The following is a 12,034-nucleotide window of genomic DNA, read 5'->3' on the forward strand; positions in this document are numbered from 1 at the left end:
GAAATGATTTCATAATAATACAAAGAGCCCCATCTGCCTTCTTCATCGTATGGACACTTATACTGATGGCGCTAAAGCCATGCTGGGTGAACGTGCTGGGGCCGTAGCATCAATCACGCAGTCATGTTCTCCATGGACGCACACTCACAATTAAAAAAGAAAAAAAAAGCCAGTTTCACTTGAGAACGCCCTTGACAAAGCAGTAAAAACGTATTAGGTTTTTTTTGTTGTTTTTTTTAATTAATTTATTTATTTTTGGCTGTGTTGGGTCTTCGTTTCTGTGCGAGGGCTTTCTCTAGTTGCGGCAAGCGGGGGCCACTCTTCATTGTGGTGCGCGGGCCTCTCACTATCGCGGCCTCTCTTGTTGGGAGCACAGGCTCCAGATGTGCAGGCTCAGTAGTTGTGGCTCACGGGCCTAGTTGCTCCGCGGCATGTGGGATCTTCCCAGACCAGGGCTCGAACCCGTGTCCCCTGCATTGGCAGGCAGATTCTCAACCACTGCGCCACCAGGGAAGCCCAGTTTGGTTTTTTTTTTTAATCATAATAACGTTTAACATTTATTGAGCACTTGCTCTATGCCAGGTAGACGCATACCAGATGCTCTACGTGTATTAATTCATTTAATCCTCATAATGAATGGCCCTGGGATGTAGATCGTCTCCTATTTTTAATTTTTTAAATTAATTTTTAAAATATTTATTATTTTTTTAATTGGGGTATAGTTGCTTCACAGTGTTGTGCTAGCTCCTATTGCACAGCGAAGTGAATCAGCCATATGTATACACATATCCCCTCCCTTCTGGATTTCCCTCCCATCCATCCAGGTCACCACAGAGCACCGAGTAGAGTCCCCTGCGCTATACGGCCGGCTCTCACTAGATATCTACTCCATACTCAGCGGTGTATATTTGTCAATCCTAATCTCCCAGTTCACCCCCCACCCTTTCCCCCCCTGGTGTCCATGTATTAGTTTTATTAAATCTTGACCCTATGAGATAGTATGGGAAGAGTGGACAGCACATGAGCAGTTGTCGGGACCCGAGGGTTGAACGAGCTCCTTCTCTCGTGGGTTGTCATTCTGACTTGAAAGGACAACCTGCAGGCAGATTACAATTATGCAAACTTGGGACTGGGTAGACATTTTCCAGAAAATAAAGTGAGCCCATCACTTCAAGGAAAAAACAACAATATAAAGCTGACAGTATCTGTTGCCACTGATAAAATTTGAGTTTTCAAGCAAAAATTCGAGTTTTAGAAAACTTGTATCCATTACCATGAACTTGACAGCTGCACAAGATTTAAAGACTTTTCTGATGAAATCAGTGGTTATATTTGTGATTTATTTGGCATCGTACGATGAAATGTGCCATCATTTGGAAGATCTACATGACTTAGTGAGCCAATGTTTTCCAAATGAGCAGCGAATGTGTGATGCTACAAAAGATCCACTCCGGTGTAAGACAGACCAGTGGGTTTAATGCAACAAAGAACAAAATGTTCACTGATAGGATTCCAGATTCTACACTGCAAAGCTTTTAAGAAACTACCTCTTACACACTTGTGTAGCACTGAAGAAGAACAGCCTCAATTATCTGAAAAGGCTATTAAATTAAATTACCCCTCGTTTTCCAACTGCACGTGTATGTGAGGCCGGATTTTCCTCAAATACGCAACTAAAACAACACATCGCATCAAACTAAACGCAGAAGCGGAATAAGAATCTATTACACCAGACATTAAAGGCGTTCGTGAAACTACAGAACAATGCCACTCTTCTCACTTTTGGGGGGATTATAAAAGTGTTATTTATATTAACATGTAATATGGTTATGATTGTTACATTTACGTGAATACATACATAAATACAACAATTCTCAGGTTTAATTCCCAACTTAGGAAATACCGTTAGCTGTAACCTCTAAAACAAATCTGTCTGGGGAGCGTGTCAGTGGTTTGTAAGGATGTAAAGGGGGTCCAGAGACGGGGCAGAGTGAGAACCACTGACCGAGCTGGTCTCCTGCTCACCAGTCCATACTTGACAATATTTCCAGAATTATTTTCCTAAAAGTATCCACTGTTTCCTATCACTGTGATCCTTAACTAATGTCAGTCACTCCCTAAAGCCCACAAAACAAAGTTCCATGCTCTTTCCCATGGAGAACAACTTAGGGAACCAGACCAAACGCAGTTCCTAGAATTCTCTACACTTTGGTGCCACGCCTCTGCTCACCCGTTTTCTCATTTATTATCCATGAAAAGCCTTTTTATACCTCAAGACCTGGTGCAGTGATACTTCCTCCATGAAACTCATCAGAAATAGCTCCTCCTATGAATCTCTCTTTTGCTGTCCTATGGCATTTTGCTTATTTTTACTTCTGCATTTCTTTCCTTCTCTGCCATTATAGTATGATGGGCTGTAGATATTTTTTGAAGGGCCCCAGTGAATATTTCGTAACGTCTGACGCACAAACGGATATTCAGTGCTGTGCTCTTTAAAATATCTAAAATATGTACATTCCATTCTTATCCACTTCTTCTTGTGTCGTTTTGCCATCTGCTAACCTTCTTTTACTAGTTTACTAATATTGTCCTTACTCACCCCTAGCCTTGCTATTATTCATCTTTCTTTGTGTAAATAAATGTTCTCTTCTCTGGGATTCATGTTCATCTTCTCCTTCCTAACTTGTTATAAGAAAAATGTCAGCAACTGACACATACTTACCACTTCATAGTAATTATCTATGCACAATGGTAACTGGAAATATTCAGCTGGGTCATAACATCATCACTATGTGGCAAACAAGTGTTTGCTGACAGGGAGGACATGACAGCGAACCCAAGACGCGTAAAGAAGGTTCAAGTGTTTGCTGACAGCGAGGACATGACAGCGAACACAAGACGCGTAAAGAAGGTTCCGGGCTGCCAGGTTCTTTCAATCAGGGGCAGCTTCCCCAACCTTTTGTTTCATAATAAATTGATTTATTTTAGCCAAGTCTAGACTTTGAAAATTATTCAGAAAACCATTACGATGTTGGAATCCTCAACCTGGCACAGAACTCTGAATATTCACAGCTGAAACGGAAAAACTGCTCCCGCGGAGTCAAGTGAGAAACTAAGCGTGACCTTTAAAACAAGCAACAGGCGACATGTATCCTGTTGCATTTAGCAAGCAGCCATGATGAGAAGCTTTGAAGGCCTAGAGTCCAACATGTCATTTGTTCGTCTCTATCCCCACCTGCTGGACAACAGGCAGCAATATTTTAAAAGTCAATAAAATAAAATGCAAAACTAAACGCCATATTTTCTACGTGTCAGACGTAGGTATACTTACACATTATGTACGTAATTTTAATGAATGACTCTTTTGGATTAAAAAGACGGGATTTTGATATTAGAACAACGGTGATGACTGCCTCAGGGAACACTGGTTTTCCTGTGTTGATAAATTAGCAGTGGGTCTGCATGGACTCCAGGTGGCCTCCTTCCATGACGATACTACACCAGAGGATAAAAGTGATGCTTCAGTGTGGAACAATGAGTCACTAGTGCCCAGGAAAACAAATGAGTGAGTGAGACGGACATGCAAGTCAGCGTGAATGCAGGTTTTAAGGTTTACACGTCTAAATTCCACACGGTAGGTGTTATTAAAATGAAAGAGCATGTATTTCAGAACTGAAACACAGATTACCTTGAAGTACTGCCATTCCTTCAATTCATTCAGATTACAGTGTGTAATCATAATCTTGGATCCATCAGGGCCCTTCGTCAAACACTGGTCATACTGCATGAGTTGATTGGCTTCGTTGATTCGGAAAAGCTATTCAATAAAAAGAAAGAGAGAAAGAAACTTAACTCCTATAATTCAGCTCAATGACTATCCTATTTCTCTACCATGTTTCTGTATGTCCAGAACTGTAAGTCCAAAGACAGGAATTGTTCATTTGGATGGTAGTAAAGACCCCTTCTAACTCTTAAAGGATTATGTTCTTTAGCCTCTTAGATACAGAATGGGTCATTAACATATGAATTTGAACCAACAATGTAAGAAAAGTGGAAACAGACCTGAAAATGTTTCACAATGTAAATCAGAGACAACAAAAATACTCACATAAGGAAGTAAGAGAATAATATACTAGTGAAATATACATGACTGGCAAAAGCAGCCCAGCCTACTCGGGGGAAGATGTGGGTACTGAACAGTATCTGCAAATAATACTGTTAGGGAGCTAGGCTTACATAGTTACACACTCATGCAAGAATATATTCTAAGCTACATTGGACATAAATTCTAGATTCTGGTTGCTTACATGAAAACCAGGACTGCTCTTATCCCCTCATTTAAGTAAACGTTTTAGCACTGTCAGTTTTTCACGGAATGTTTTACTTTACCAAACAATCACAGTCACCAAATGGAAAACCAGGCGAAACCCCGTGCCCGGTCAGCCCAGCTGCTTCCAGTGCCGACGGAATTAATCGCAAAGCCCGGCTGTTTACCTGATTCCCGCCCATCCTGTGGCAGGGGCCCAGCTCAACAAAGCCTCCGTTTGTCTTCCCCATGCTGTCAATGCAGTACACAGTTTCAAAGCCTCTGATCTAAAAAACATGAACAGAGAACCACAGGGAAGGCGACAGTTTAGACTCTAATAAGCTCTCACGTGGCATCAGAGAGCTTCGAGTTAACCGGGTCCCTACTGTCCTGTCAGGCCTTGAGGAGTTCGGAGCTACAGTCAACTCTGAAATCACTTACGTCTTGAAGTCAACACTGGAATGAGCTCATTCCAACGGAGGGTCTTGGCCTCTAGATTTTGACAAAATACCACAGAAGAAAAAAATAAAAAGATACCATTAGTACCATTTCAGATTCATGATCATTCACGTGAATGAGAAGGAAATAGAGCAAAGGGAGCTGACCATGGCGGTCACAGACACTGGCCCCCGGGTCTAGGCCAGAGTGAACTTGGGAGGTAAGGCTCCCACTCCTGGCAGCAGCCCCCAGGGGCCTGGGCAGTGAGGCTGCTCTCTGACTATGGATGTCGCAGGTGGGCAGCAAACACGCGTTTCCATGTTTGAAATGCACATTTTGTAAAAAACAAAAAACAAAAAAACCACAACTTTTTCCTTATTGGAAATATTACAGATTTATATCTCAATTATAAATTACTACTGTATTTGGATAAAATGCTTTATTCATTCCTTCAGTCGGCAAACACTGACTGAGCACCCAGGACGGTAAGAGCTTCAGAGGAGAAGCCAGTCGGGGTCGGAGGCCCTGCTGTCTGTAGAGAGGATGCGGGCGGTGCTGGAGGCGGCCCCCGGGAGAGGACAGGGCAGGGGTTCACCCTGGAAGCTGCAGGGAGGGTGCAGAAGTGGCTTGTGAGGTGCAGGGGCCAGAGTGGGGAGGGTTAAACCGAACACGTGTTCAGGGTGAGACTGTAAAGGGAGGATGGAACGTTCCATCTGTTCATTGGCTCACGCTTTTATTTATTCGTCAGCTATTACGTGAGTGCTGTGTCAGGCATGCTGAAGGCTCTGATGCGCCAGGGCACGAAATGGATCGGATCCTCGCCCCAGGGAGCTGACGCTCTAGGAGGGCAAGCCCGAATATAAGCAAAACCGTAACAGACACGTTAGAAAGTGACAAGTGAGAGCCGAGGAGAAGAGACAGATGAGCAAGTTGGGGGGTGGGAGTGTCTGGGGGGCAGGAGGTGCACAGAAGGCCTGGCCGTGCCTGCAGACGCTCCCTCTGCTTCCCCAGGCAAAGCATCCCGGGGGAGGGAAGGGCAAGGCCGGCGCAGGCCCGCGGGAGGAGGACGAGGGGGGAGGCCGGCCGGGCTGCAGTGCGGCGGGGAGTAGCAGCGGGGGCGGCCAGGGGCAGCGGGGCCCCCAGGAAGGGCTCTGCCCCCCACCTCGGAGTGCCCGGGGCCGCCTCGCGGGGCTCGGCGCGAGGAGTGATGCGGCCCGGCCCGGCCCGGCGGCCGCGTTGACAGCTAACCGGGGGCAGGCAGGGCTCGTCTCAGTGGGAGACGTGGTGGGTCAGAGCAGGGCGAGGGAGGTCGGTTTCGGGAACTGGGTGTGCAGTGTGAGAGGAGAGGCGTCAACGAAGGCGCCAGAGTCTGGGGCCTGAGCCGTCAGCACAGGGGGTGGTTGGCGGGGGGGGGCGTCCAGCCTCACACACCCTAGTCTGGGCTCCGGGACAGAGATTTGGGTTGAAGGGGGGGCATCTGAGAGCCCTCAGCACGTGCAGGGGGGACTCTGAAGCCTCTACTGGGCAAAAGCTCTCCAGGAGAATCCATCCCTTCCACGCACAAGGCAGTGTGCTGATTAGGTGCTCTCCAGAGCGAAAGAGAACCAAAAGGCGGTCCGGACTCCCAGGGGCTTCGGTCTAGTTGGGAGTTACGACAGAGGGGCACAGAGAGCGAGAGAGAGAGAGCGCGAGCGTGGGTATCCTTCTACCCAAACGCTAAGTGCTGGGGCTCCTTAGGGACAGATCCAGCCTCTTTCCTCTGTATTTTTCTCATTCCGTCCCATGAAACAATCTACCTGCTGCTGGATCCAAATAAACGTCTTTAGATGCACATGTGGCCTCCTTTCTGGGCCTGAGATCTGGACGGCCCAGCGGGGTGTCTGCTGGGCTCTTCGTGCCCCCCTGGTCCCTCTGGGCCCCTCCCCAGCCGCCCCCTCTGCCCACCTCCCCACCCTGGCGGCCACCCAACCCGATACTCAAGTAAAACCAAACCAGCTGTCCTGCTGGCCCACACCCTCCACTGCCCTGCCCGTCGGGGAGCTGCCTCCAGATGAACTAAGCACCCTGACGGGGCCTGCGTCCCGCCACCTCCACTGTCACCACCCCGTCCCAGCCACCATCACTTCTCCCTGGAACCGCCCCACTGCTTCCTAACCCGCATCCTTGCTTCCACTCTTAGGCCCCACTGTAGGGTGAGTGAAAACACAGCATAAATGGAATCCCATCACCTTTCTGTTTAAAGCCCTCCTGGGGCCTCCCACTCTCAGGAGGACGGCTGCCCTCTCCCCCTGCCCCTGCACCTCATTTCACCTCCTCTTTTCTAATTATCAAACACGCAGAGCCTTTCCCGGCTCACAGCCGGCGGGCACACCGTCATCCTTACCCGGAGCACCCTTTCCCGGCTCTCTGATTCTCTGGTTCCTCACGTTCAGATCTCAGACCCACCGTCACCTCCTCCGAGAAGCCTCCCTTACCGGGTCCCTGAGTCCCCTCAAACAGCAGCTGTCTATTTCCTTCATAGCCTTTTCCGCCATCTGTCACTACACTCTTTGTTTTCTGTTTCTCTCTCTGCCCCACTAGCATGCACGGTCCCTGAGGAGAAGGTCCTTGCTTGTCACATTTTCTGTCTAGAAGAGTGACCGGCACCTCGTAGGCCCTCAACCACTATTTGCTGAAAACATAACTAAGCAAGGTCTTGTGGGCTTGAAAGTTCATGGTGTGTTTAATGCACCTACAGGGCAGCAGATAAGGCACAAGGGTGGGTGCATTCAGAAAGGAGGCTACAGAGGCAAGTTTGAAGAAACAAAGACAAAGCAACACAGATCAAGGCCTTTGGTTTTCACTGTTTTCAGTTACCCTCACTGTCTGGGTGCCAATTGCACATGGGGCCTCCGCGTAGGTCACTGGGACATGGCAGTGAGCAGGGCCCCGGGGCCCTTACAGACAGTGATTCCGAGTTACGAGACGATGGCAGGCCTGAGTCTCGGGATGGAGCGGGGAAGCATAGAAAGGCTTTTCACTGTGGGCAATCTCCACGTGGACAGCAGTAGGGTAGGTAGGAGTTCGCCGAGGAAGGGAGTCGAACGAGGGGTGGGGAAAGGCAGGAGCTGAAGGGAGCGGAGAGCGTCCCGAGCGGAGCAGACAGGAGGGACTTGGGGCGGGAGGTCGGTGCAGGGGAACTGTCCAGTGGAAAGGCTGGGAGGTTAACAGCTTTTCACCAAACTTTCCCCCAAGAATTCTCCTCTCTCCTCCAACATTCCCATCTCGCTCTGCTTTCTCCCAAGCTCAGTCTCCATACACACACACTTTGAGATCTGACCCCCGGCTGATACTCACTTCTCCCCATTCGACATTTTTGGGCGGCAGAGGGTAGTGTGAGGTGATATCATAAGCTATTTCTTCCATGAACCATTTGAAACTTTTGCAGTTGTGATCTTCTCGAAATTTCTTCAGCTCTGATATATCCCCATATGGTAGTGCCTTTGATTCAGGGCGACTGGCATAGAAGTAGTCTTTATACTCATCCCACCAGACCTCTACAACTCTGACGTAATTCTGGGAAAAAGAAAATTAACGTCATTATAAAAACCAAAAATATTTGTACTGTCATAAACAGCCTCTCTTCGACATACGAAATATGACCAACATACGACAAATTTGTTTCAATAGGACCCGATACTTAATGACACAAATGCAAGCAAGCTCGTGACTCTGACATGTCCCTGTCACACGTGTTCAACCAGAGTGACAGACACAGAATCTGGTGTCACTGTGCTGAAGGTCCCACACTCTAAGATAATCCATTCTTCCCTGCTGATGGAGCTGAGCACAGAGGGCTGGTGAGACAGGCTGGCTGGCTGGCACCGGGCACCCCCCGACCCCTCAACAATCTCCTCTCTGAGGACCATGCTGCTGGCACGTGCGGGGGGAGGGGTCTCACATCAGAAACCACTGGGGAAAACAACAAGCATATTTCTGCAAGTGGCTCTGCCCATCTTGTAACAGCTGCACCTGAACCACTGCGCTGCAGCCCAGAATTAAGTGGATAGTTTCCCCAGGGGGTGCATTTTGAAAAGCAACTAAAGAACAATCATGTAAGTTGACGTGTGAGAACTGACAAAGATCTAACTTCTACTGTTTCACTGAATGAGCACTCGTAGGCGTGAATCGATGCGATGGACGCAGCACAGATCCAGCGAGGCCCTTGCGCTTGGACATCACGGGGCAGCGAACTTTATAAAGGGCCCGGGAGTCAGTCTTTTCAGCTGGGTGGCCATCCAGTTTCTGTTGCAACTACTCACCTCTGCTGCTACAGTGAGAAAGCAGCACAGGGAACACGCGAACAAACGGCAGAGCTGGGTTCCGACACAACTTTATTTACTGAAAAAGGCTGGGTTTGGCCCTCTGGCCGCAGAGCAGGAACGTCTAGTGTTCAGGTTAAATTTTCTCTTGGCTACAAGACAACTATCAAAGGGGTGCACGCCTGGCCGTGGGCATGTTTCTGCAAAAGCCCGTGGGCTCAGAAAGTTTTAAGCGGCAGCCTCCTAAAAGCACACAACATTATTGCTAAATATTTTGAATTCTTGCAAATCCACCCAAAGTTAGACACAGTCCGTGTCTTCCAGGTACTCGTGAACATGACGAATTAAGTGCACACACCTAAGGTTACGGCAACAAAAAGGAGGAGCATTTAATTATTTGGGATGGAGAGGGCGGGGACGGCTCAGTCCTGAAGGAGCGGTCAGTCAGGCGGGACTGGGACCCGGGGCAAAGAGCAGTGCAAATATATGACAATATCATGGTGCATGTGGAGTCCTGAAAGAGGTCCATCACCACAGCGGGAATGCAGGATTCGCTGAGACAAAAGCTGCCTCGGTTTCCTCATTTTAAGATGAGGCTAATTAAGAAGTTAATCAGTGCGAAGTATTTAGATTTGCACACACTAAGCACTCACGAAGTGTGAGCTATTAGTGATACGACTGATCGTTTCCAAGGGCTTTGCACGTCACCCATTAGCTGACGGCCGTCCGAAGGGTCCTCGCAGGCAGCAGACATCAGATTCAGGTTTGAGGCGAATAACCAGGACAGGGAGTGGAGGTGGCCTGAGGGGTGGGACGGAGGGTAGAGAGCCGCCTCTGAGGGAAAGTTAAAAGCTCAGCTCTGAAGAGGCCAGGTCTGAAACATCTGAGGGCCATCTAAGAGGAGGGTTCTAGGGACTTCCCTGGAGGTCCAGTGGATAGGACTCTGCACTTTCGCTGCCAAGGGCTCGGGTTCTATCCCTGGTCAGGGAACTAAGATCCTGCATGCCACGCGGTGCTACCAAAAAAAAAAAAGAGAGAGAGAGAGAGAGGTGTTCTAGAAGACGGCTAAAGAAGACGGTCTAGAAGACCGTAAAGGTCTGCAGCTCAGAGAAGACCACAGGCTGGAGGAAGAGCCCTGGAGGGTGGAGCGGACGGGCAGAAGCGGAGGACAGAAGGCGCTGGTGAAGGCTGCGCTGGCTGGTTCATCTGACAGCGATGAGTGTCTCCCTCTCGTCTCTTTTCCGTTTGCTTGCAGCACCGGCCTTCCTGAACCGACCTGACTTTCCATCAGTTCTTCGTGGTTGTGGGGCGGATTCCAAGGGCGGCTGTCTTCCTGCAACGCCGTCGGGCCCAGTGTTCACTGGCGGCTATCTCCGTCTTACTGCGGAGATTTAAATCTCGTCCCCTGTCCTAGCGGGGCTCCGTTTGGCCACTTCTAAGAAAATTTGGTCGGTTAGAGGGCTGTGTTGGTTCTTAAAGCCTAGTCTCTGCTTCTGTTATCTACTCGCTTTGGGGAACGGTCCTGAGTCGCATCCGTAGCCAAAAATAGACTTCCTTCTGCTTTTGACTTGGTTAAGGGCTCCAGAAAATGAAAGGCACCACAGTCATATGCTCTTAGAGTCTATGAAAGCCGCCCAAACAAAGGGCTTCTAAGTTGTTCCATCAAAGAGAGAGGCCATCGTCCTGCCAGCACTGGGGCTGTGGCCTCTGTGTGAAGCTCTCCTGGTTTGTCCCTGGTTTGAGGGACAAAAGTTATTCATTCACCTTTTGCAAGCACTGTTGAAAAATGTGATTTTGTTTACTACACAAACTTCTATTATAATTACTTAACTTTTTAAAAACCAAACAAAAATAGTGTTTCACTCACGTGGGAATAATAGACGTTGGTATTTCCCTTTCAACAACTCTCCTACATGGTGTCAGGTTTTAAAAATTTGAGTTATCATTTTTTAAAAAAAATTTTTACTGAAGTGTAGTTGATTTACAATGTTGTGCTACTTTCAGGTGTACAGCAAAGTGAATCAGTTATATATATATTTCCACTCTTTCTTTTAGATCCTTTTCCCATATAGGCCATTACAGAATATTGAGTGGAGTTCTAAAGTCTGAGATATCTTGACGGAGAACATTCAAAACCATTCAATAATGGAATTCTAATCAGAGTGGGATACAAGGAATAATCTTAGAAAACAATAAGAAGTTTCACGAATAAGTCTAGTCTAAGTGAAAAGTGAGAACCTGCGTGACTGCTTCAAAGATGTTGCCTGGGGCTTCCCTGGTGGCGCAGTGGTTGAGAGTCTGCCTGCCAATGCAGGGGACACGGCTTCGAGCCCTGGTCTGGGAGGATCCCACATGCCGCGGAGCAACTGGGCCCGTGAGCCACAACTACTGAGCCTGCGCGTCTGGAGCCTGTGCTCCGCAGCAAGAGAGGCCGCGATAGTGAGAGGCCCGCGCACCGTGATGAAGAGTGGCCCCCGCTTGCCACAACTAGAGAAAGCCCTCGCACAGAAACGAAGACCCAACACAGCCAAAAATAAATAAATAAATAAATAAATAAAAAGATGTCGCCTGGCCAGCGAGCTGGCGTTAAGTGGCCACGTGGCACATACGTGTCAGCTCCCTAGCCCCCCCACTTTTAACCGGAAGACTCACCTTTAGGGTAGGAGAAGACCCGACATAGACGGGCGGAGGGTTCCCCTGCCAGCCCTCAAGACGGTAGATGTGCCCGACACGGGAACAAGGGACAAACAGTAACTTGCCACCGCACTGCCAGATCTGTCAGGAAAGACACACGTGGCAGCTGTCTCAAACGCCCAATCTGTCCTGTAAACGTAAACCTAAAGTCTAAATTAGACACAGGGTCTACGGGGAATTCACCAGCTAAACAGAGCCTACGATAACTTCTTGTTTCTCAAGCTCACATGCTAACAAAGAGGCCGCTGGGGAACACAGGCGCACAGGGCACCCAGGGGCCCGTCCTGAGGCCCCG

The 12,034-nt window shown here is 48.5% G+C and overlaps 1 protein-coding gene across 4 annotated transcripts in view; it reads right to left on the reverse strand.

Moving 5' to 3' along the window:
- The window catches only part of GALNT7 (polypeptide N-acetylgalactosaminyltransferase 7), a 121,106-nt gene that overhangs the window by 2,855 nt on the left and 106,217 nt on the right, over positions 1-12,034 (reverse strand). For all 4 annotated transcript variants that reach the window (XM_068552749.1, XM_068552751.1, XM_068552750.1 and 1 more), the window contains 4 exons: positions 11,698-11,820; positions 8,081-8,299; positions 4,495-4,593; positions 3,689-3,817 (listed from right to left, as the gene is read on the reverse strand). In XM_068552749.1, the coding sequence (XP_068408850.1) occupies positions 3,689-3,817; positions 4,495-4,593; positions 8,081-8,299; positions 11,698-11,820 (570 nt within the window). The remainder of the gene's footprint in view (positions 1-3,688; positions 3,818-4,494; positions 4,594-8,080; positions 8,300-11,697; positions 11,821-12,034) is intronic.

The sequence above is a fragment of the Eschrichtius robustus genome, chromosome 10 (genome assembly GCF_028021215.1).
Source record: "Eschrichtius robustus isolate mEscRob2 chromosome 10, mEscRob2.pri, whole genome shotgun sequence".
Classification (NCBI taxonomy): domain Eukaryota; kingdom Metazoa; phylum Chordata; class Mammalia; order Artiodactyla; family Eschrichtiidae; genus Eschrichtius; species Eschrichtius robustus.